We start from the raw sequence: 26,301 nt of genomic DNA on the forward strand, positions 1-26,301 counted from the left end.
GTGAATTGGGAGCGTGATAGTATTAGATGATACGGTATGTGAACAGCTGTAAGTGGATCTCGTTATTAACGTTTTGTATGGTTAATAAGCGTTGATAGTACAGTCGGCGTGTGAAGCATATCATTGTTTAAACGTTGAGTTCTTTTTGGTTACAACTTTTACGTTACAAGTTTAAAGGACGTGGCACATTACAGCAGCACCGCAACAGCACGGCTCCACACCAGCATTTAAGTTGTCATTCAATTTAGAGCATTAAATCGTGTATATTATAATATATTTCGTAATGTCAATATGAAAAAGCCAACGGCGAGCAGTCAGCGTGCTTGCCGCTTCCACACAACTCGCTCGCAGCCCGCGTGCTGCAAGCGAGCGGTCCTCATGCGTACAGCGCGCCGACGGCGTGCTAATTGCGCGCCGACTCCGAGCCGGCAGCGAAACAACGTCATTACGTCGTGTTCAATCATAACATCAATCATAATCGTCTTAAAATAATATTGAGTTTGCGGTGACAGTAAGCTTACACCTCGCGGCCGGCGCGCGGCCGGCGGGCCGACGGCGAGCGGACGGCGCGCCGGCGGCGAGCGGACAGCGCGTGGTTGGCGCGCTGTCCGCTCGCCATAGTCGTAATTCGAGGCGACGCCGTGCTGCAGCCGTGCTGTTGCCGTGCTGCTATAATGTGCCACAAGCTTTATGGTTCAGTGTGTAGAATATGACTGATGCCATAAGAGTTTATTTACAAAATATTTCAGCATTTTATGATTCCAGTAAAATTGAAGGCGTCCCTTGTGGTGACAATGACACAGAAAGCGCCACTGTAAGGCCGGCCTTCAAATGTTTAATGACCGATACCTAGTCAAGAACGCACACCGCTTGCCAAAACTTTCGATAGCGTATATACAATCGTGCTATACTATAGTATAGTATATACTACAAGTCTATTTTCATAGACTGATTCACAAGATGAAATTAGGTAACAATCAATGGCTTGAGCTGAATCAAGATATGACTAGATAGATACGTATGCTTTTGAATAAATTATCACCCTCAAAAGACCAGCAACACCATGCAAAAGTCTGAAATGATGCAGGTGACGAGTCCCATTCCTCGTGCTTAAACAATGTTCATGATGTGCACCATAAGGCATCTTTAAACAAACTACTTAAATAATTTGAAGATTTATAATAATAATAAATCATTTATTTCAGACACAGTCCATACTTATTACAATAAATTTGATCAACGAAAGATAAAAAATTGTCACGAGATCTACAAGAACATACACACAAAAATTAATAATACAGAGTCAACATCAATAAATCAATAAAATTCATATACATTAAGGGAAAAATTAAATAGATATATATATAAGTGTCATTTAAGTCAATTTAAATCTAAAATTCTTAACAATATTAGGATATTATTCCTAACATTGTCTTCATCCATCTGTTCTGAATGGGGCAATCGAACCTTGAAGCAATCATCTTCAGAATGCCATTGCTACTCTCTCTTATGCGTTTGGAGATCGATGCTACTTTCTTAAGTATTATCGCATGATAGCCATCTGTATGCGCTTCTGCGAACATTCTAGACGCACTGCAATCTCGAGGGAGCCGCAATAGCATCCTGAATATGTTGTTGTATTGAACGCGCAAGGTATTGGCGGCTCGACGGGTATGACATACCCACAGGCCGCTTGAATAAAAAGACTGACAGTAAGATTTAAAAAGAGTTATCTTAACTTCCATCGAGCACTTCGCGAACCTGCGAGCGATCATATTCCCCCTAACCGCCAACGCCCTGCACTCTCGCTCCAAGTCAGCGTCATCTTTCAGGTTTGCTGAAACTATGTGACCTAGGTACTTAAAGCTGTCCACCACCTCCAGAGCCACATCATTTATTTTAATTTGAGGCATATTAGAGATTGCGGTGGTATTATTAGAACCTCTAAAAAAAAGCACTTTACTTTTGCTTGCATTATATTTCAGCCCATGTTCCACCACATAAGCCTCACAAATTGCTACCAACTTCTGAATAGACCCTACTGATGGTCCCAGCAGCACCATATCATCGGCATAACTGATGTTGTTTACACAAACATTATCTATATAACAACCAGTATGTGTTTTGCTGAGCTCACCAATAAGGTTAATCTATTTAAATCATAGTAGTCTCATGTTGCACTAACACAAAACACGCACAATTTTCATTAGAAGTTATTGAAATTATTTTCCTTTTATTGAAAGAAATGCCTGAAATCCCCATGATAGTTTTAGATTTTGTATCAAATCATCAAACCATAGTACTTAAGTTCAAAAATTACTCGTCCATAATGACTTCAAAATTGCCTCTTAATACAATTGAAGTCAACTGTGACAGGAAAGGAGTCGTTAGTCGGTAGCTTCATCCTTCTTGAACATCAATATAAACAAAGCTATAACACACACAGTACTCTATGTAACAAAGAAACAACGTTCACGGCTCACGAGGCATTACAACTCTATAAAAGTACAAGGATTAGTAATCTAATGCACCAATAAATCTCAACATGGAGAGAAAACAAACCATAACCATAACTTTGTAATCCATATGTAGATCTGTGCTATAACTTCCTTAGGTAGACGACAGGTACTGCGAACCATTTTATATGGTAACAACTCAGTTTGGTCACAGTAGAAGTAGATACAAGTAATTGTGAAGCATACATCGTAAAGCTGCATTTTCTTTTAAATTTACATAAATAAAATACTTTTTTCTGCTGACTATCGACTGGTGAATGTTGTAGCAAACATCAAACGAGTTTGGTCTGGATACGGTACCGTACTTCAAACACCAGTGGGTGATATGACATCTGCTACGGTATCCGTATTACATATTACGCAATGCCCCTGACAAAGACAAGAATGTAGATACTCCATAGATAGGAGGAGGTACTATGCCTTACCGCCTACTACGCCGCGCCTCACGCGGAAACTATGATTAATAACCCACTGTTGTCTATTTAAATTCATACCAACAAAACATCTTTTAAATTAGATAGATATTTTGATACCCATAGTTGAATGTGTGTAACAATATTGATGAGTTCTGGGTCTCAAATAATTTCCCTTAGGCGATGATGAGGTAAGCTGATTCTGCAGATTGGATAGTTCCCTTGATTTGAGACACCTGCTCTAGCTAGGTCTAGGCTACTGAAATAGTTTTTCAATCAAACAGCAGCAATCACTCGTCCACTACACATGGATCGCAAAAGTGCCGTATTTTGAGTTCCCAGTAAAAGCTTTCGAAGTTAAACATTGCAAATGGTAATGGGGTGTAAAATGTCTAGGTGTGTCCCATAGACTAGCTGTAGCTGTATAGGCGAGGCATTTGTTCTAATGGGGCCGATCTGCGAACTGGGTCAGGCCAATGCCAGCGATAATGGAGCGAGGGTTATCGTCATCCCACCCATTACATACTATTTGTAAATCCGTTTCAATCCGGACGATAAAAACAGTAAGGTTGTTAACAAATTGAAAACAGAAATCCAGAACGAATGCTTATAATAACTATTGTACTGAAATGTTTTCAAAGAGAGGAAATAACAAGTTTCTTTTATATATCCGAAAGCAGTCTCATGCATCATATCATATTAGTCTCATAATACGCACTTATGGTTGATCGATTGCCTAAATCAAGAGGGAGCAAAACATCCGCTGGTCACAAAATACCAATCCATCAGAGTTCATAAATACGTAATCGAACTACTAAGCGTGATCCACAATTGATTTGGTACCTGTTGGGCAACACATCTAATTCTGGATCACAACGTTACTGCAGTCAATCAAAATGGATCGCTATTGCGAAATTTTTAATGCACGCCCTGGGAAATTGGTTACACCGCTTTAATATTCACCGGCAGTGTTACACAATAAAAAAAAATACATTTATCTACAGACATTTAAATTGGAGTGTTTCTAAACCAGTTGAGCAGGAAGCTGCCATCAAGAGCTTTTTCTACATCTAATCTTCTTGACACTAATTGGCGATAAGATAGTATTTCGCTTACGTTTAAACTTTTATGTTTGGCTAATATGAAAAGAAATCTGGATGGACCACTTAGCAACTAGTTGCAGATATTCTGCAAACAAAATAACTGCAACTGAAATCTTATTTTCTTGTTCTAAACGCACTGATGTACGCTAGGGCATTACTATATCATTTGTGTTTTCCACATCTGCCATCTACCAAGCTGTTTTTATGTAAAAAATAGCATAATAGCCGGTCGAGGCACGGTGCTGATCGTCTTAATGAGCAGGCACGTGTCCCCGCATCAGAAATAGCCCTGCCGAACTTTGAGGAACCGATAACAGCGGTGTCGCACTTTGGCCGACTTTGAACGGAAGTCGCCACGGTGCCGGTGATGCAATGTTTTTACGGCTTTCTACTCGGTCGGATAGCAAAGCATCGATATTTGTCTTCTCACGTCATAAAAATATTAAACCGATTTGAAACGCATTAAAGTTTTTCTTTTTTATTTTCTCGATGTTGAAGTGTTTGTTTTTGATAATGGCTCACATAGCCAATAACACCGCGTATAACAGGAAAAAGTATTAGCAAAATCTTCTGATGCATGCCACAACATAGGTTTCGTGCATTCTTGAGTGGCCAAAAACAAAATTATTGAAATTTATGCGCGATGGTGCAACATCAGGCATATCAATGAGATAGACGCGACGGTTATCTAATATTAACGATATCCCCAAACTTGTAGAACCGCAAGATATCACTAAAAGTCAATGGCGACGCGGAAGTAACGGGTTAGGGCAATGACGAACGCCCACATCTTGCGAGTAGGTATGCAGCTAGTTAGCTTCATTTACAAAACACAATCACTGCGATAAAGATAACACCACTTTTGTAGCTAGTTTTATGAACGCAATGAACATTTACAAAGGCAATTAAAAATTGCATATTGATGTTATGTAACGCGAAGTAAATGAATACATACAGGTCCTTTTTCAGATGTTAGCAAGAATTAGGAATTAGGAAGATTATGAAAATATTATTTAGGTACCATAATAAATCTCTACTCGTAACTGTGTAAACTAAAGTATTTATTTACTACTTAGTTCTAGTTTACACTCTTAAAACATGTCATGATGTTATGTGTAAAACGTTGCTGTTGAATAAAGATTAATTTGCCACGCAAACTCCTTATCAAAGAGCTACATAATTCTAATTGTTTTGTTGCAGTCATGAAGCGGTGAGACGGATTCCAGACACTTTAGGACTTGACGAGACATAAACCAGACACCATGAAGCGATTACAGAAGTGTTGTTGTTGTGCCTCCACTCGAACTGGCACGCTCATCACTGCCATCCTCGGGATCATTCTCTCTATTGCCACAATCATCATAGTATGGGTCGTCAAGAGACACAGAATCACATTCAGCACATTTATCTTTGATGAAGACTTTGATAGGAAACTTTCAGATTTAGACAGTAAGTATCTACCAAACCACACTACTATTATAAACCTAACACGTCAATCTCAGGAAGTAGGTACTTGTCCGATTTGAGAAATTCTTTCAGTGTAAGATAGTCTATTTATGGAGGAAACCTAGGCTCCTTTTTTGTCTTAGTACTACAGTAGTTCCCACGTAATGCGAATCAAACCGCTTGCAGATAAGCTAGTATGGATTATAATAGAGGTATTTTATGTATTTTGGCCACTGCGCTGTAGGACGTGGTATGGTAACTGCCAGTATGTAGTTCAGGTATGCCCACCTAATAGTAAGTTGAAGTTGACGCATCCACTACAAAATCCCCTAGTAATTGATTAGTTCGACTTATTACTGAGTTTAGTCACAGTCAATCAAAAATTAATTTACAATTACTTGTATTATTACATCGTGTCGAGCCATGGAGAACAAAATTACGAGGGTCGAGCACTACGCGAACCTAAAGCAATATTGCTTTGTAATAAATCCTGATTTTATTAAAATGTTTATTTTCTTTTTCAGTTCCGAGAATAATATTAACTATAAACTTGTGCTTCACCATACTGATATGCACACTACTTATGATAGCCGTACATAAAGTAAGTAAAGTCTTTCTATATTCATTACCTAAATCTCTATCTACTTACCTAACGCAGGTCAAACGTGAATAATTGAAGACTAACAGTTTTTCATCTTGCATGCTCCCAAAAGACGTCGTTTTCGGTAAGTGATAGAAAGGTCTAGTATAAATTCGGATGAAGTACCTGTAGTGTACTGTATTATCACCGATATCTGTCGTCTCGTTGTCGCATAGACGCGGAGAGTGCACACTATACTCTATGGCCAGTTGGCGGGAAACCGGGAGAGTGTGTGGCACGGGAGTAAGACGTTATGTGGGCAAGCGAGCCGATATCCTAATTATCGGATGGTAATTACAGAGACACAGGTAGGGCGAACACTACATTTGGCGACGAGTGAAAATATGATATTGGCGGCGTGTCTGTAAGTAGCGAACATTATTTCTTTTGAATTGAAAAGAAAGGAAGGGGCAGGTATGGTAAGTTCAGTTTGCGGATTAGAAGTCCCCCTAAACAGCCGAAATCTGAACAAATTGGCCGTCTGTCCAAAGAACGTGCAAGTTAAAGTTTCTAGTAAGGATGCTAGTATGGTATCCAGTCACCGACTCGACTATAAATTATTGTATGAGACTTTAAAGAATCTCACACCAGTGCTCATGTCTAGGTTTTACTTGGAAAGTTTAATTGTGTGTTCTTTGAAGCATATAAGTAAGTTGTACGTTAGTAATTGTACTGTATATTCATCACATAAGGGTTTTCCAGAAAGCCTGCATCATAATATCACATTGCGTATGAAATTCATGTATTTTTCACCAATTGAACATAGAACATTCATTTGTTTTTGATTGGTGCGAATCAGTAAATCGTTTTAATGCTGTGATGCTACATGATGGCTGTGATTACAGCATACAGCCAAACATCTGTCGTGGGAGTAATTTCCTTTATGAAAGATAAATTACATTGTGTTCCTAGTTCCTATCATAAAGTAAATAATCTTTGGTTCCCATTGACTATAAAAGTGTGAAAAGTAATCAAATCATTTATTTCATGTAGGCCTTTACAAGCACTTATGAACATCAAAATTATAAATAAGTTTGCTTCTAGTTGCCCATTCCAAAAGTAGCTTCCTATGGAGAAGAACGGGCAAGAAACTCCATGGTTACTCTTTTTAAAAACATAATAGATGTTACAATTTGTATGTATTGATACATACGATAATAACATGAAAAAGAAATGTTTACAATATTTTTTGGGTTGACTTTGAGAAAGTTATACAATGCAAGTTGAACTAGGAAGTTATTAGAGAAAATTATTATACAAACTATTTTAAGAAGTTAATAAATTAAACAAACCAAGTTATATAAAACAAAAGAAATAATAACTGGGAATGCAATTATGACTGAAAGTTTCAAATTAATTTGTAACTTGTAATATAGTGAAATATTTGGTGAACTGAGTGCATAATATTATAAGTACCTTGAGTTTGTAAGCGACTCCCTACTACAATAATTAAGTAGCTATTTCTACTAAATAATCTGTTTTGAACTGAGTAATTTTAAGTATTTGAAAGTTAATCTGGACGAGTACCTTCTTTAAATCTTGATTAATTTCAGATTTTCTGTGCTGGTGGTTTGGATAATATAAGCTTCCAAACCTAGCTTCCCTCCCAGAGTCTAGTTAACTAGGGTAAATACGCCAAATGTCGGCCTCCCCCCAAACTTCGGCCGTCTGTACATTTTCAGCTTGCATTCATTCAAAAGGTAATTAAGTGTTAGTTTTGCTCCTCGAATTGCAACCTTGGTTTATACTCTATACGTACAAATCGTTACTATCCGATTCTGTCACTTACTGTTCTCATACTGAGCGTCAGTAGCGATTGCGCCGTTGAAACATCAAATTCGCACATAAAGTAGCTTACTCGAAGTGAATACTCACATTTTGGGGATTGATATTAGAACGATAAAACATTTATTTATTTTTGTTTTAAGCTTGATTATCACTAATGGGTTATTTTAACTATATTTTAAGATAGTTTTTTCAGCGTTTTGCGTATATTTTGCAAGGAAAAATAGGAGGCCGCCATTAGGACAACAGTTTTGACTTAAAACCGGAGTCTCGGCCGTGGCCGACTTAAAGCAAATGCAGTCTATTTTATAAATTCCTATTGTACTAATTCCGTTGGCTTAACAAGAGAATTTGCAACGCTTATAGGCAAATAGATCTATTTTACGTTTAATAGCCAAATAACGGCCGGGGTGATATTAGTCGGATCTCGAGAAATAAGGTACAAGAAATAGGGGCCGACATTAGAAATATTAAAGATCGTAATGTCGACCAGCCTCGAACTCGAGCGCCACTATACAGGCTGATGAAAAAATACTTTTATATTTTTTTTATTTTCTCAAAATGATTTATTATAATTTATTATATTGTAAATAAGTTTAGTTTAAATGTATTGTAGGCATGTTTATGGTAGCTTTATGGTTTGGGACTTGCTATCTATAAAACCGATCTTATTAGCTTAAAAAATATAAATGGTTGGTCGTGAATACGACTTTATTTGTTTAGGGGAAACAAAAAAATATTTTACTGTTAAACAAATACAATTACAAATGTATTCTTAGTATTATATTAGTAAATAATATTTGTCGCTGCCTTAATTTAAAACACCCTATACCCGGCCGACATTTGGAAAAAACGCGACCGACCTTGGGCCGTGAATGGCCGACTTTAGGGTTTTTCTGTTCTCGACACATCTAAGCCTTATTACTTTTTTCTTTTCGTAGAAATATAAATCTTATGCCTATAAACATGAAATAGATTAATCAAACTATCCAAAACCGCATCAGAAACTATTGTAGTGTGCAGCTCGCCTAACCCTATATTTGTAACTGCACACACTAGATTATTACATTATTACACGGATTGTTGACTTGAACAGTTCTCTTTTATTTTGCCTACATCACTCCAATACATGGCGACCCTTAGCCAGCAGTTAAAATTTTGCAACATGTGTAAAATACGAAAGTAGCTGAATAAATATGAAGAAATACAATTACGAAGAATAGAAGTTTGTGGCGACGAGAAATAAGAAAGGCAAGATTTTCAAGCTACAGAAGATTTTCAAGCTACAGAAGATTTTCGACTACAGAAAAAAAAACTCTCACAGAAGATTTGGACGAAGCGATGAAAACAATACAAGAAGACAGAAAAGGATGTAGCTGCCGGGAGCCGGGAGAATGCTCAAGCCTTATGATGAGAGGATATGCAGGGCGCCGGGAGATAAATTGTACGGGTCCAGTGAGGAGCAGCTGGGAGTCAGTTCGAGTCCAATGCTGAGGAGTTTATTCACCCGCGCTACGTGAGACGTCATGACCTGCATATACGTTGACAGTAAATACGTGCCTACTGCAATGTGAGTTTTTCTCCACTTTTGTATTTTTTTTTTGCGTTATTTGTTATAAAGCGCTGTTTTAAAATGTTATTATTAAGGTCATGCATAAGTACTTTATATTCAGTTTGAGGAAATTATGTCACAACAATTGCGAGATTTACATGCTAAGTTAAAATATTTAAGAGAATATGTAATAAAACTTGGTCCAAATGGACGTACAGGAAATTTAGGTTTTAAGAAACTAGAAGAAGCTGAAAAAGAATATAGTAAATTGGAGTGTATTTTGACTCAACTGAATCAAGAAGTTAAAGATCAGAAGCTAGATAAAGAATCTTGTGACATTTGCCAAATATTGATTGATGAGATACGACATAATTTTACGAAAATAAAGAGCTTATTTTCTTTGAGAGATAGTAGTAGTCAAACTAACGATAGAGATTTGATAGAATATTCTATCTGTGTTACAAAATGTCAGACTCATTTGATATTAAAACTGCAATTTCCCTGTTGCCGGTAATGAATGGCCAGGAGCAGGTGACAAACCAACTTATCGATGGTATTCTTCTTTATAGTTCGCTCATCAATGACGACAGTAGAAGTAAATTAATAGACTTCGTATTAAAACACGTCTCTCTCCTAGTGCAAAACTGCGCCTTAAAACTACGTATGCTGACATTGAAAGTTTGGTAGGAGATATTCGCTTTTATTTGTTACCGAAAAATCGGCGGTAGCATTACAAACCCAATTATTTAGAGCTACTCAAGGTCGCAGGACTATAGAAAAATTTGGGTCTGAGATCGAGGAGTTGTTCGTAAATTTGACGATTGCTCAGGCTAACGAGAAGCGCGATGCATATGAGGTATTGCGTCCTCTCAATGAAAGGACTGCAATTAAAAGGTTTAGCGATGGTTTGACCGACAAACGGCTCAGCACTATCATTGCCTCGCGACAGTTTGCGTCCTTATCTGAAGCTATTACAGCTGCGGTAGACGAGCAGTCTATGTCTCTCCACCCACAAGAGCAGGTTATGCAATTTAGAGCCAACCACAATGTTAAACGCGGAAACAGCAGAGGATTCCGAGGCCGAGGAGATAGGCATTTTTATAACACCAAGAATAATTATAATCGTAATTATAATTGTTATGAAAATAGCACAGGTCAAGGAACTTCACATAGCGTAAATCGCGGCAAACACTCAGGCGGTCAGCGCCAGCGTCAGCATTTTCGCGGCCGTCCGATGCGTTATCAGCGTGTTCAGCATAACACGCAAGAGTCCAATGGCCAAGACAACTTGCGCAATGATGTCGCAAATAATAATGACAATTTAGAGTTTTTTCGTACCTAAACAGTGTACTCATTCTATTTTTAGTTATAACAATTTTTGTGTAGTTAATTGTCAACTTAACGATAGTAATATTGATCTTAGTTTGTTAATCGATAGTGGGGCTAGCTTATGTGTACTGAAGTATGAATGGTTGTCGCGACATAGGCAGTTATTGAATTTGGTAGAACAGGATAAGATAGTTATAAAAGGAATTAGTGGTAATTTAGAGTCTATGGGATATATTTATTTAAATATTACAATTAACCATGTGAATTTTAATCATAAATTTCACATTTTTGAACATTTATCTTGCGCCGCAGAGGGGATACTCGGTCAGGATTTTTTCGAACAATATAACGCAGTATTAAATTACAAAGATGGTACACTGACTTTAGAATCCCAAAACGAGTCTGTTAGTGTTAATGTTAACAAAAATACGTTTATAATTCCACCCCGTTGCGAAGTCATCAAACACATCCCGACGTCACAAAATTGTGATTGCGTCATTTTGTCAAGAGAAGTTCATAAAGGAGTGTACACAGCGGGAGTAATATCGAAGCCACATAATGGATTTATTCCTGTTAGGATATTAAATACAACAGATAGTTCAGTTAGTATAAACACTTCAGAATTAGCTGTTAGTTGTCTAGATAACTTTTATGTTTGTAAGTTTGATGACGATTGTTTATCTGTTGATAGAGTTAGAACTTTGCTCGCTACTTTGCAACTACATGCATATCTGAATAAAGAAGAGCAAATAAGCATTGAGAAAATATGTGCCAAGTATGCAGATGTTTTTCACTTACCAGGAGATACGCTCACAACAACTAATTTAATAGAGCATTCAATCCAACTAAAGGAAGACGCGTCTCCATCATATGTCAAGCCTTATCGATTGCCAAAAGCGTTGAAAGGCGAGGTACAAAAACAAATAGATGAAATGATTAAAAATGATATCATAGAAGAATCTATTTCAGAGTGGTCAAGTCCTATTTTATTAGTACCTAAAAAGACAGATAGGTCAGGAGAAAGGAAATGGAGACTTGTAGTAGATTATCGCCAACTCAATAATAGGATAAAAGATGATAAGTTTCCGTTACCTAACATCACTGAGATCCTAGATTCGCTATCAAACAACATTTATTTTTCAAAATTAGATCTCAGTCAAGGATATTATCAGCTGTCATTAGATGAAAAATCTAGAAAATATACTGCATTCACAACAGATAGGCAGTATCAAATGAAACGATGTCCAATGGGATTAAAGACATCTCCAAGTGCCTTTGCACGTCTTATGACTATAGCGATGTCAGGGTTAAATTACAAATCATGTTTCCTTTACCAAGACGATTGTATTGTTGTAGGTAACTGTCTTGAAACGCATAACAAGAACCTCATAAAAATTTTGGAATGTTTACGAAAAGTAAATTTGAAGTTAAATCCATTAAAATGTGAATTTTTGCGTAAGGAGATAGTTTATTTAGGTCACAAAATCACTTCAGAAGGTATATTTCCCGAACCATCAAAAGTATCATGCCTGCAAAAATACCCTGTCCCACAGAATGTAGACGAAGTCAAGAGGTTTGTTGCGTTCGCTAACTATTATAGGCGTTTTATTCCAAATTTTGCGGAAATAGCCTATCCTTTGAATGCGTTATGTAAGAAAAACGTACCGTTTGTGTGGAGTGATGAATGCGAGAGAGCATTTAATAAGTTAAAAGATATACTCATTAGTCCGACTGTACTTGACTATCCAGACTTTAGTGACAAAAATAATTTTACGTTACAAACTGACGCATCAAAACTTGGATTAGGCGCCGTACTGTCTAATAGTAATGGCAAGGTAGTTGCATATGCCAGCCGTAACTTGAAACCAGCTGAGACGCGATACCCTGTGATTGAGTTAGAATTACTTGCTATTGTTTGGGCTGTTCGACATTTTAGACCTTATTTATATGGGAAAAAGTTTTATATAAAAACTGACCACAAGCCATTGATTTACTTATTTAATATGACCGATCCTTCAAGCCGTTTAACTAAGTTTAGATTATATCTTGAGGAGTACGATTTTGAAATCAGTTATGTCCCAGGACGGCACAACGCAGCTGCAGATGCATTGAGCCGGATACCTATTACATCCAACAGTTTAAAGGAAATGCAACAGCATGTAGTATCGGTCATAACAAGAGCACAGGCTCGTAGGTTACGTACTGACTGTGATAACAATGACACATAGAGCAACACGGAGGGGAGTAGCCATTGCGTTTTTTACCGATACAAAACTGTCTGTCATTTTTTGCGGGGGGAAATCACACATTCTCAAATTCTCACACAAAAACATTCTATGTCACTACGAAACGCACACTCTGACAATTGAAAAATACACTAACAATTTCACACACACATTTAAACAATCCGTGTCATAATAGTATAATAATATGACGCAACTACACTAACAAGTCCTTACACCCATAGCTGTACAACTGTCGATACGCATTATCGATAAATTCAAAAACTCGGTTAGGGAAATTAGCTTTAAATTCAAAGGCAGATATTATTATTGACTTTATTTATTATGTATAATCAAATCACATATAACAAATAAAATTACCATTTTTTTTTAATAACATAAAACTAATCCTTTTTAAAAACTACTGATAAGATACTGATACGGAACTATCACTGGTTTTTAAAATGGATTAATTTTCTATAAATATGACGAATACATTTTTGGGGGTTTGTTTTTTTCATTAAGAAAGAAATTCTTGTATCAGCATATTTTTGCATTATTAATCTTGCTAATTCCAAGTTATGATTTGTAAAATCGTTTTCGTGTGAATGGTAACTGATTGAGGGAAACAAGTCTTTGCCAATAAATTGTTTTAAGGAACGTGTCACAACTTCATGTGTGGTACAAGATCGTGTAGGTTTATTGTCGTCACTTAAATGTCTTCTTATGTCTTTTTCACAAATCCGGCATAAAAGTATAACTTCTTTTGAGGCATACAGTAACTTTCCTTTGCTTTTCTGGTGAATTAAACTTTTTTCATCAATCGGCCCAAGCAAACCTTTAATGCACGTATTGCATTTAATTTTTTTTTTTGTTGAGAAAATAACATATCCCGCTATGTACTCCACAACTTTTTCCGCAAAAGGGGATAAAAAAGTTAGAGCTTCAATCTCATCAATTAAATCGTCAGTAAAATTATCAAAATTGTGTTCGTCAGTAGCGTCATTGCTATTGTATTGTCGTACTGTTGAAGCATTAATTTTTTCTAGTGCAGATGTGCAATTCAGTATCGTAATTTTTTCCAATGGAATGCAGTTCGTTCCGTTTCCCGTTTGTGTTAATTCTGTATTAACAAGAATTTTTTTATAAATTGCTTCAAACTGGGAGCTTGAGGGATTATCGCAATAACCACCATGACTCCTTACTATGGAAAAAAATAGTTCGAGGTGATCTTGGCTTATCCTATGTAGTGGCATATATTTGAGGCCATTTTGTTGGTTTTGTATTAAATCTCGAAAGATAGATTTGGTACTCTCAATGCAGATCAAAAATCCTAAAAAACCCGTGTATCGAGGAGAATCTACTAATTTAATTTTATGCGACTCCCCGTTGCGTTTCTTTACATGGGCTGATAAGCTCAACAAAAGCTTTTGAGCTTCATCCATTTTTCGAAAAGCTTTCTCAAAGTTTTCATGGTTTAATGCTCTTTTATAACCAGTTTGACGTGACCGGGAATCCAATATATCAAAAACGTCGTTTATCAGTGAAATAAACTTCGCAGTTGCAGTTGATCCATTAAACTCCGATAAATGTAATTCTTTTTCACAAAACAAAAGCGCATCAGCAACACTTCCGCTGAACAATTGTGCTGCAAGGCGAACATTCATTATTTTTGTTTTGTAATAAATGTGATTTGCTTTTAATTTGTTAGCCATGTAAAATAATTCTTCTTCCTGTATTTTATGTAATGCTTCCACAAATAACCATTGAATTTTATTTTCATTATCATCGTAAAAACATTTGTAGTCACAAAAAGTGTTTCTAATTAATTTTAACATGTGACTTGGATCTAAAAAAAAGTGAACTCGTTGCCCCGTTGTGGGATCTAATATAGTAGTTTGCAATTTATTTGCAACTAAGCAGCAACCCAGTTCCGTAGCCATCGCTAAATTTGCTTTTGCGCCGTCACACGTTAACGCTTTTATTTCTATTCCGGTTTCATGTACTAATTCAAACGCTTTAGTTACAAGTTGAGCTTTTAACTTAGCACTTGTACCTTTAACTAAAAAATATCCGATTGGGACTTTCCATGGAGTATTAATGCCTACTAATAGAAAAACTAGGACATCTGTAGCTTCATCTGTATTATCAGTTATTAAATCGAAACCATAATCAATATATCCGAATCGTCTGTCACCACTTGGATTGTCATGTGATTGTGTCTTTATTTTCATTTCATCGAAAACTAAAGTACAGTAAATTTTACTATGTGGATTGGCATCGGCTTTATATTTTAAGGCCGCCAAGGCTTCTTTGGTAAAACCGGGCCGTCCATCAATATTACTATACCATTTAGTTAAAGTACGCGGAGCAGGTAAACACGTCCCAAACGTTTTACGAACATACTTGTAAGCTTTGGGGGAATAAAAGTTGAGAGTTAGAGCAAAACACCTCAGTTCTGGTGAATACTTGGCTCGTGAGAGCTTTCCACTTTACATTTCTTTAATTGACGCTTAATAAGCTCTGCTTCTTCAACGCCTATTTTTTCCAGGACCATCCTTTCCTCTTTATCTATCAAAGCTTTTTCATCTAAACTCTGAAGAATTTCTTCTAGCCCAGCAACTTTTTTCTTTAAGAAAAGATTTTAGCTTGTAGCCTTTTAATTTTTTTTCTGACAATCTAATTGTTGCTGCATTTTTCTTTTCTTGGTGTAAGTGCAGTAGTGGGAATTGAAGCAGATTTTTAGATGTTTCCTTTGACTGAGTCTGAAAACAAATGAATAAATAATTATCTCTTATCATATCTTTACATAATTTACTTAATCTCAACAGTAAAATAGAAGGAATGACAAATTTATCAATATGCGATTCTACAATAAACGATTTAAAAACAACTCACATTTTGAGGAGTTGACGATCTACACGGTGATGTCAATGAATTAGGAATAGTCCGAGTGTCATTAATGGGCCCATTAGATGATAACCTCTCATCTGGTATATTTAATGATTGTCGATGATTCTGGAAAATTAGATTAAGTTTAAAATGTAGGCTTCATTTCACCACTATGACTAACGTCAACGAGGTACATCATGTGGAATGTACTATTCGTTTACCTAAGCTAGTATTATATTATCTATGACCTTGCACATGAATAAAATAAAAACTTACGGAACAAATACAGTTGGCGGTTGGTTTGGCGCCATCGACTAATCTCCTCCTATTGTTCGCCAACACTTGAAAGTCAGAGGTCTTAAAATGATTTGAGCAAATGACACTATTTCTTGTGGGAATCCAGGTTGGTCTGTTATGAGAAAATGTCTTCCATATATTTCTTAAATTTGGATCTTTAGGAAACCTGCAATATATAAATAAAACACATTATATGTAGTTGACGTTCTCACTCAGTAATTTTATTTAAATCAGAAAACCTAATCTCAAAACTTTCTCCGATTTGACTTGACCTTTCTCATTTTCATCGATAACTATCTACAAACAAACCGGCAACAACACTCGCTCGGTGACAGCGAATTCTAGGAAAAGACTCGGATCTGTCGCTCGACCGATCCGCGTTTTGTATGAAGACGCACGGCCTTAGTTGGTAAACAAATCCGAAACAACACGATTGATAATATTGCAGTTTTTAAGTTTATAAGAAGTAAATAGCAATAACGTAATTAAAAATTACTTACATATGAAAGGTAACGCCATCTTTTTGTAAATTTGACGTGGCAGATCTCTTTTTGCAGCAAAAAACAGAACAATTCGGCATTTTTTACGACGACGTCGATTCACTCACGCAACTAGATTTAGTCTAGCGAATAGTTTAGTTGCAACTAGTTTTATTGTACGCATAGGACCATTTGGACTTGTACTTTGACAGAGGGGAACGCCTGTGTATGGCTACTCCCCTCCGGTCCGCCGGTGGCCTGTGTTGCTCTATGCAATGACATGACTACGGAGGTATCCTCTACTTCAAGGCCTGATCAACCTAAAGTAGTGGAAATCCTCAAACGACCTATTGACAGCATTGAATTGATTCTATTTTGTAATCAAAATACACTTAAACAGATAGAAAAATTAAGACATTTTAATAGTGATAATGGTAACTGCAAATTCGTGCCTGAAAAGTCAGCAATTTTTATTATTTCTCAATCGTTGTCTACCGTAAGTGTGTTAACGAGAGAATTACAACGTCTTTGCAAGCAAATCAAAATAAACGAACTCGTAATAATTAAAAATAAGCAATATGAACGATTTGTAAACAATTTTATAAAGGAAATGAGTCATTTGGATGGTTTCCCCAAGTTACTTGTTATTAAAGATGTGACAAGAATTACTGACAAAGATACAAAGACTGTGATCTTAAATGACTTCCATCTGTTACCCACCAGTGGCCACGCGGGGGTAAACAGAATGTTAAATAATATTAGGAAGTATTATTATTGGCCAGGAATGACTAATGACGTATCAGAATATGTAAAGAAATGTAAAAATTGTCAGATTCAAAAGCATTCCAATCGACATACGAAAGAGCCAATGATTATCACATCCACGGCATCCACTGCTTTTGAGAGAGTTAGTTTAGATTTAATGGGTCCATTAGATGTAGACAATTTTAATTATAAATATATTTTGACATTACAATGTGATCTGACTAAATATGTTGAAGCTTACCCTTTAGAAAAGAAGGATACAGTTTCAGTAGCACGATCATTTGTAAATAATTTTATTCTTAGATATGGTATCCCTACAGAAATAATAACAGACCAGGGAACAGAATTTATGTCATCAGTATTTACTGAAATTTGCAATTTATTGCATATAACAAAACTGCATTCAACAGCTTACCATCATGAGACTCTTGGAGGTTTGGAAAATACTCATAAGGTTTTAGGAGCTTATCTAAGGATTCAGTGTGATAATAATAAAACAGATTGGAGCGGTTGGCTTCCATTCTGGTGCTTTTCATTTAATACTACAGTCCACTCTGAGACAAAATACACTCCATTTGAATTAGTATTTGGTAAACATTGTAATCTACCATCTAACATAGAACAAAATTCATATGTTGATCCTTTATATAATCCTGATTCTTATCCTTTAGAACTAAAGTATAGACTTCAAAGAGCACAAGCTGAAGCAAGAAACAACTTGTTATTTAATAAAAAAATAAGAAAAATGAATTTTGATAAAACTATTAATTCAGTAATATATAAGAAAGGAGATTTAGTATTAATTAAAAATCAAGTAGGAGATAAGTTAGATAAGATTTATTTAGGACCATACAAAGTCATAGAGGATGTTTCACCAAATGTTAAAATTTTAAGGGATAATAAAGCATATATAATTCATAAAAATAATACAAAAAAGTTTGTAACTTAAAATGTCGTTTAATTTTAGTTTTATTGGATTTGTTTGTAAAGTATGAAGTCTAATAATATTCTGTATTAATTTAGCCTAAGTAAAAAAAAATAATAATAATAATAATATCATTGTATTAATTGAGTTTAAGTAAATAAAAAAAAAAAGAATTATGTAATAATATCATTTTTTTTTTGAAAAGGGGGAAGGTGTAGTGTGCAGCTCGCCTAACCCTATATTTGTAACTGCACACACTAGATTATTACATTATTACACGGATTGTTGACTTGAACAGTTCTCTTTTATTTTGCCTACATCACTCCAATACACTATTTTTCGTTGGAAACTGACGGTGCTATAGCGAACCGCAGACAGAAAATCGCTAAGGGGGCCGACATTTAGCGTATTTACCCTACTTACTTGCTACATTGTTCTGGTACCAACTTACTTCAAGAGACTTGCTTACAATATAGTGGATATTACAAGAACAAACTGGTGGTTTTGTACCTTTAGTCAACTGTTCTATAAATGACAAACATGTGCTAGGTATTTAGTTAAACAAATAGCACATTGAAGGACCATTGTAAGTTGGACTATGTATGTTGAAGTACTTACCCAGCTATACTGGTATGTATGCACATATGTACAACATTCCAACCCGTCGACGCTTCCAGTGGGTTGCCTATCTAGTTAATGTTAATTATAACGGTTGCTCAGTCACCCTGAATATAATTCTAATCCTTTTAATTTAGTTTGTTTTGCAGTATTAAAGAGGTTGTTATGTTACAACAGAGATATCTCAGAAGATGCAGAACAGGAAAACAGTACCAAACAGCAATATTAGATGGAAAATGTGGATCAAAACTTTTGGTATTCAATAGATAGAATCTTTGGTAAACATCCTAACTCATAATCTTAATTTGAGTATTTTAGGTGAATATGAAACTCTTAGACCAAAAGTTTAAGGAACTAAGCAATGGAGCATTTTTGTACTTTAATTAATTCCCATTAAGATTTGTTGGGACAAAGCTGCTTTATTTACCTAACTGGGGTTTCACATCTGTGACAAAATCTTATAAGAATGAAACATGGAAGGAGTTTCAATATAGATACTTACGCTGGGTACTGTCTAATGATTTAGATTTCATAATTTGGTGATTGCTTGTGCTTCTAAAATATAACCTTCAAGATTCAGGCTTGAGTGGATTTTAATTGGTATCACAATTGACTGACATTGGTGCAGTTTAACAGAGTAGCCCTCATTGTAATATTGCTATTTATTTGTAAATTATACTTTACAGTATTGCAGTGCCCAACAAGAATTATAAGTGTAAACTAAATAAACTTACATAGAAAGTTGTTGGGAGAATAACATAACCAAGACATGAAATAGAATCCATTTATTGATTTGAAATTAATACATCTATCTTTTGAAGTAGGTGCAATGTGTAGCCTTCTCAGTTGTTGGCTACAAATGTTCTTGGCATACTGATTGTTGTTGTTGCTTTGCCACCCACTTGTGAAACCTGGAGATGCCTGCTGACCGAACAGTTTCTTGAAATTTTCAAAGCAGCGGCACCGAGCTGCCTGGGTCCTGTGGCACCTGCATTTTATCTGCGGCGCTTGGTTGTTCACTAAGTAGGTACCTACTTCATAGGTTCTAGGTTTCTATTCGGCGTTGGTGGGCGCATGAATTGGGAATCCTGCGGCCAATCTATAGGTGGACGGACGTTGTAGAGGGGTCGGCGATCGTTTCTACAGGGGGAATTGTGCATCGACGGAAGCGCTGTTTGTGAGTTGCTGTTCACTTTGATGAAAGGAGGAGGAACAGTAGTTGAGAGTCTCTATTGATGGATTCTATTCTATGTTAAGGTGTTTGTTAGTGTTTTGTAGTTTCACTGAATGTCACAGCTACAGATTACAAAGCTGATGACACCTGTCAAAGCGCGTTTCGTTGCACGACGTAGTGGTTAACTAAAATCCTAAAATCTGATAAGTTAAACGTAACTATAAAGCAACGGCTTTATAGGTGCCTACGTTACAATCGTAACGTACACATAGCACTAAAGTTAAATTTGTAGAATTGCGCCCCTGGACACTCATTGATGTAGAACGCTCGAAGCTTAGGTATATCAGAATTCTTTTAGAGAGTGTATCTGCAGAAGCATGCAAATGCCAGCGCTGATCCATACGGTTGAAAACCAGATTACTTGTTGCAATGCTGAGATAAGGAATTAAGCTTTGAAATATTCCACTCTCAATTAATAAAAGGAAACTGTTACCAAAATTAGTTGAGTTTGATTCATATTATGCTTTAAGCATTTGCTATTAATTTCATTTGTAATAATTTAAATAATTTTGCAATGGGGTGTCAAATTAGATGTGAACGGTGGCTGGTCCAAGCGATCTTTAACTATGTAAACATGATTGCTAGGTAGGTTGGTTCCGAGTCTAATAGGAGTGCCTACCTTTACTTAACACATTAGTAGTGCACTAAACTGTCAGTGCTCTGTTGTCATCGAGATTAAATGTAATTCCCCTAGTAGTACAATTTTTAGAATAGCTAACCATACAACATGAGTAAACGAGATATCTTTTCCGTCAGGAGAGCTGCGTTTCGACCGTTTAAGTTTTAAACATTGTATAATAGGTATACTGGCACCTAGACACGTTGAAAAGCAGATTGGAAATACAAAGGTATTTCATTTGTAGACACAATTTACAACTTAGGTACAACCGTATAAATTATTGTGTTATGTTGTTATCAATAAAAAAACTTCTGAACTATAATTCTACTTTTAGTCATTATGTATGTGTAGGTACTGGCAGAAATCTGCTAGTTCACGGACCCACTGCGGAAGTCAACCGGGTACGTACGTTTGAGTGATCATAATTACTATGTATTTGTTGTCTATGTACATGTTTGAAAAACTAGAGATCGTACGGCAGTACTAAATAGTAGAACTATTATATTTGTATTCGTAAAGCTTTGCGAGGCACGTTCCACTGTTGCTAACAGTAAGGTCCGTGAGAAATCGTAAGGTTGCGCGAAAGTATTAAATAGTAGAACTATTATATTTATATTCGTAAAGCTTTGCGAGGCACGTTCCACTGTTGCTAACAGTAAGGTCCGTGAGAAATCGTAAAGTTGCGCGAAAGTATTAGATAGTAGAACTATCATATGTACCTATATGCCTGAGAGGCGAGAACTTGTACAGCTTTACGAGGTGCGAACAGCAAGGTTCACGAGGATTCGTATATGTTGTGTGCAAGTCTTGTACAGCTTTACGAGGTGTGAACAGCAAGGTTCGCGAGGATTCGTATATGTTGTGTGCAAGTCTTGTACAGCTTTACGAGGTGCGACCAGCAAGGTTCGCGAGGATTCGTATATGTTGTGTGCAAGTCTTGTACAGCTTTACGAGGTGCGAACAGCAAGGTTCACGAGGATTCGTATATGTTGTGTGCAAGTCTTGTACAGCTTTACGAGGTGTGAACAGCAAGGTTCGCGAGGATTCGTATATGTTGTGTGCAAGTATAAAATGGCAGGGCCTGGCATGGACTTGAAAGTCACGTTCCACTGTCGTGGAGTCCTTGAGTAACACTCAAAGGTTGCTTTAAACGGCGCGGCGGTAACTTGTTGGTAAGGTTATTGAAAGTGGTAATGGTAAGGTAATGTGTGAGTAAAAGGTAAAGGTAATAATTTCCATAAATCGTCAGTGTAAAACGATTCGACTGTAGTGACATTTCAAAGTTGTCCGGTTGTTTATAAAACACTAGCAAACGCTACGCTAGTAAAATGCACGTAAAAGTCATTACGGGGCTTTAATCGCAAGTACGAAGCGTCAGGAAAAACTTCATTTCATCATTATTGTTTCAACTCTGAAGCTAGAAATAAAATTCTTACATTGGGACAATGCATTCTGAAACTGTTTTTCAAGTAAGTGAAGTAAAATTATTCAGTCAAAGCCCGACAAGGGCAAAGGCAATACTTGGTCATTTGAAGGAAAAAGGGAAAGGAATAGGTAGCTAGAGTAAAATGTGATAAAATGTGAGGAAACCACTGGGAGTATGAAGATTTATTATATTCCATTAATAGGCAGGTACAGTTTGGTTTTATCTATTTTTATATTCATTTTGATTTTGCCGCTAGTGGATCTCAAGTGTTCGTAATTGTTCGAACATGAGATACCTACCTGAATATGTCATTGCCTAGATATATAATATAAGTAGATGATTTCGATAATAAACTGTTTGAATCGGACCAAGCAAGATGAGTGCTCGTTGGCTGAACGTGTAGCAATATTTGAGACTGTTTGATTCCACATGGACTAACAGGCGGGATATCGGTGTCCATCGACTGATCACCAGACTGGTTATTGATGTCGGCAAAGTGACTGAGTTTAATTTGTTTTTACTAAACAAAGGAAGGGATGTAGTGTACTGTATTATCACCGATATCTGTCGTCTCGTTGTCGCATAGACGCGGAGAGTGCACACTATACTCTATGGCCAGTTGGCGGGAAACCGGGAGAGTGTGTGGCACGGGAGTAAGACGTTATGTGGGCAAGCGAGCCGATATCCTAATTATCGGATGGTAATTACAGAGACACAGGTAGGGCGAACACTACAGTACCTACCTATGTCTATAGGATATTCTTGTAGGTAATAAGACAACCTTTCACTAGTTAAGTACCTATTATGCCCATTTGTGAGTCAATTTCCATCAACTGAGTGTTGCCTCATACATAAGCCGTAAAAGGTTACAACGCAACCTAGACAAACCCAATAGCTCATGCTCAGTAGTTACACGAGGACCAAAAGGCTGCTGAAACAGCACTTAAAATCTCGAAGAAAAACCTTTTTAGGAAGGCTGTGAAAAATAATGGTATTCTGCTTAGATGGGTCTCAATAAGTCATCACTGCAAGAAAAACAATGCATGACCAATAATAATTAAGTAAGCAAAAGCTTTGTTATTGAAAATAAAGCTCACGCAATCAATGTATTATTAAATATTGTAACATCTGCTGAATTGATATGATTCATTCACACAGTTCTAATAACTGTTGAGTAAAATTCTGGTTAATAATTTTCCTGCTAGTCAATGAGTTAAGTCTAGAGGCGGGATACTTAGTCAGACACGTGCTGTCTCTTTTAACGCAACTACATGTTATTAACCGTCAAATCCGTAGCGGACCCCAATCGGGGTCTGAACATCAATGTCACCGTAAGCTCGGTTTAGACCCCAATTGGGGTCTGCGAATCAGTCATACACTTTCCTAATTATTTACGCTCATATTTATTTTCTTTCCAATCAAACCACATTTGTGAGTACTAAATAAAATAACTAAATAAATTTAAATTATTTTTACGCATTCAAACCTTTCATATTTAGCATCCCGTTAGAAATATACCTTTTTAAAATCCAATCGTAATTACCGGGAATTCTGATCGAACTCGCCATGTTTGTTTACATTAGTTGTTTTTTTAAATTTGAAGACGCATAGACAAGATGGCGACGGTGATAGAAGTTTTGCATCGAATGATCCGATTCGTTAAAATAAAGAATCGATTTAATAATTTTATATTATAATATTACTAAATTGCACTTTTGTATAGGTACTTACCATAATCTGAAAATAAATTAGGAAAAGTAAAATGACTTAATTTATTTTGAAAAAAATGCTAGAAAATCAGTGGTAGAAAATACGTTGTAGCCGGAATAAAAAAAATCTTCGGTTTTTAGGGTTTCTGAAGACGGCAAATGAAGACTTATTTATTTCTTCGGGTGTTTTATGTGCAGGAATCCTGTAGACCTGCCAAACTTAATGGCGATTCGTTACTTCCAACTTTTTAACTGAGCGGCAAAGCTATTTGACGAGAGCCGTAGTTAGGTGTAGTTATCGCAAAATTTTATGACGATTTCATTGTTTGAAAGGGCAAATAGTTCGCTGTTCATCGAAAGCTAGTCCAAGATGGAAAGATTTTTAACCGACACTATTCAACAGTGAAGGTTTTGAGCTGATCTGATGATGGAGACCAGTGAAGTTCGAGGGAACTCGACAACTGAATATTTAAACTTTCTCGTGTTTGTGCTTATATTATTCGTATTTACGAGGCCTCTGCAACAGTGAAGGAGATGGAGACGAGAGAAGTTCGGTTGTCGAGATCCCTTGACCTTCTCTGGTCTCCATCATCAGGTCAGCTCCAAACCTTTACTGTTTCATAGTGTTATCAGACATACATCTGAGTGTCAAGTTATAACCTTATCTATGCTTACAATTTTCGAGAGTTGCCCTCGATTCCTCAAGGTTTCCATCATCAGATCCTGGACCTAATAACAAATATGGGGAATATACCCTTTCGACCAAAAACAAACATCCAAATTGAGAACCACCTCCTTTTTGGGATTCGGTTAAAAATATTTGGTGACTTTAAAATCAATCAATTATTATTATTACTTACATTACTTACATTACTTACATTACTTACATTACTTACATTACTTACATTACTTACATTACTTACATTACTTACATTACTTACATTACTTACATTACTTACATTACTTACATTACTTACATTACTTACATTACTTACATTACTTACATTACTTACATTACTTACATTACTTACATTACTTACATTACTTACATTACTTACATTACTTACATTACTTACATTACTTACATTACTTACATTACTTACATTACTTACATTACTTACATTACTTACATTACTTACATTACTTACATTACTTACATTACTTTGGTAGTTACAAATTGCATTATATTTCAGAACACCAGGCTTACCCTCATCATCATCATCATCATCATCAGCCTATCGCAGTCCACTGCTGGACATAGGCCTCTCCAAGTGCACGCCACTGAGATCGATTGAAGTAGGCTAAATACCTCTATGAGCAGGCTTACCCTCCGCCGAAACAAAAATCTTAGAATTGTTCAGAAATAATATCTATAAGAATAAATTAAAATTCCGTAATAGGTAATAAAAATTCAATTAAAGTTAAAAATTATTACGAATGACGCAACACCAAAATAAATAATACATATAAAAACTTTCATAAAACTTAAATATCTTTTTTCTTAACAACAAAAACAAATTGAACCTATAATTTAAAATTAATAAATAAAATTGAAATAAGTTGCTATTAAAAAAAATTTATAAAATTTGTATTCGATTATTTATAATAAATATCCGATTTAGGTATCGAACACACACCGATGATTGAAAAAAAAAATAAAACTCTATTCCAAACTCTACTTGTCTGTGACTTTGATCTTGTAAATATTGTTCATTTTTATTGTGTATTATATGTGCTGATTTTTTAGTTATTGAACATAAATAAGTGCACGAAATGTATTGCAATGGATTGAAAATGTTATAAATATGACGTTTGTGTTGTGTTTGAGAAAGTGATGCGATTATTTATTGGTAAGTTTTCACCAAATTTGAAATGCCTAACTTTTCGATAGACCTAAAAACACCGTAATTATTAAATTTTCTGAACTAACTGACCCCATTTGACCTTTGCACGTTGTTGTCAAATAAGTGAGCTCTAAAGTTATAGGTAAAATACTTCTAATCAGGCATTACGGACTTAGAATTCATGTGTTGAAAGTTAGTACAAATTTTTGACTTCCATGTCGCGATTCAAAATATCCCGCCGAATCAACGGTATAGTCATATGTCAAAATCTTGTCGAGCAGAGGGGTTAAACTGTTACAATTAGTAGAAATCTCTACTTATAGTAAAATAGATAAACTGAATAAATGCTTTACATTGAGTCTATATGACAAACACCTAACCAATTAAACCTATTTAAAGACTGATAGGGCTAGGGACTCAACACTATCTTCTTTGTTATGTGATGAATGCAAAAGAACCGACCATTCCTCCTTCCCGCCATACTTAC

The 26,301-nt window shown here is 36.0% G+C and overlaps 1 protein-coding gene, 1 long non-coding RNA gene and 1 pseudogene across 3 annotated transcripts in view; 2 read left to right on the plus strand and 1 right to left on the minus strand.

The window, feature by feature from the left end:
• The window catches only part of LOC110376662 (uncharacterized), a 32,460-nt gene that overhangs the window by 4,780 nt on the left and 1,379 nt on the right, over positions 1 to 26,301 (plus strand). Inside the window, exons 2-3 of the mRNA XM_021335227.3 lie at positions 5,233 to 5,481; positions 6,003 to 6,079. Of these exons, the coding sequence (XP_021190902.2) occupies positions 5,295 to 5,481; positions 6,003 to 6,079 (264 nt within the window). The 5' untranslated portion in view covers positions 5,233 to 5,294. The remainder of the gene's footprint in view (positions 1 to 5,232; positions 5,482 to 6,002; positions 6,080 to 26,301) is intronic.
• Positions 8,676 to 13,013, plus strand: LOC135118005 (uncharacterized; annotated as a pseudogene).
• Positions 15,717 to 17,132, minus strand: LOC135118013 (uncharacterized). Of its 2 annotated transcripts, XR_010277303.1 has the most exons (4): positions 16,696 to 17,132; positions 16,175 to 16,361; positions 15,905 to 16,024; positions 15,717 to 15,771 (listed from the first exon to the last, which is right to left on the minus strand). It is a non-coding gene; the product is annotated as an uncharacterized LOC135118013 (long non-coding RNA). The 2 variants fall into 2 exon arrangements; XR_010277302.1 differs by having other exon boundaries at positions 15,730 to 16,024; positions 16,696 to 17,127.

The sequence above is a fragment of the Helicoverpa armigera genome, chromosome 2, assembly GCF_030705265.1.
Source record: "Helicoverpa armigera isolate CAAS_96S chromosome 2, ASM3070526v1, whole genome shotgun sequence".
Lineage (NCBI taxonomy): Eukaryota > Metazoa > Arthropoda > Insecta > Lepidoptera > Noctuidae > Helicoverpa > Helicoverpa armigera.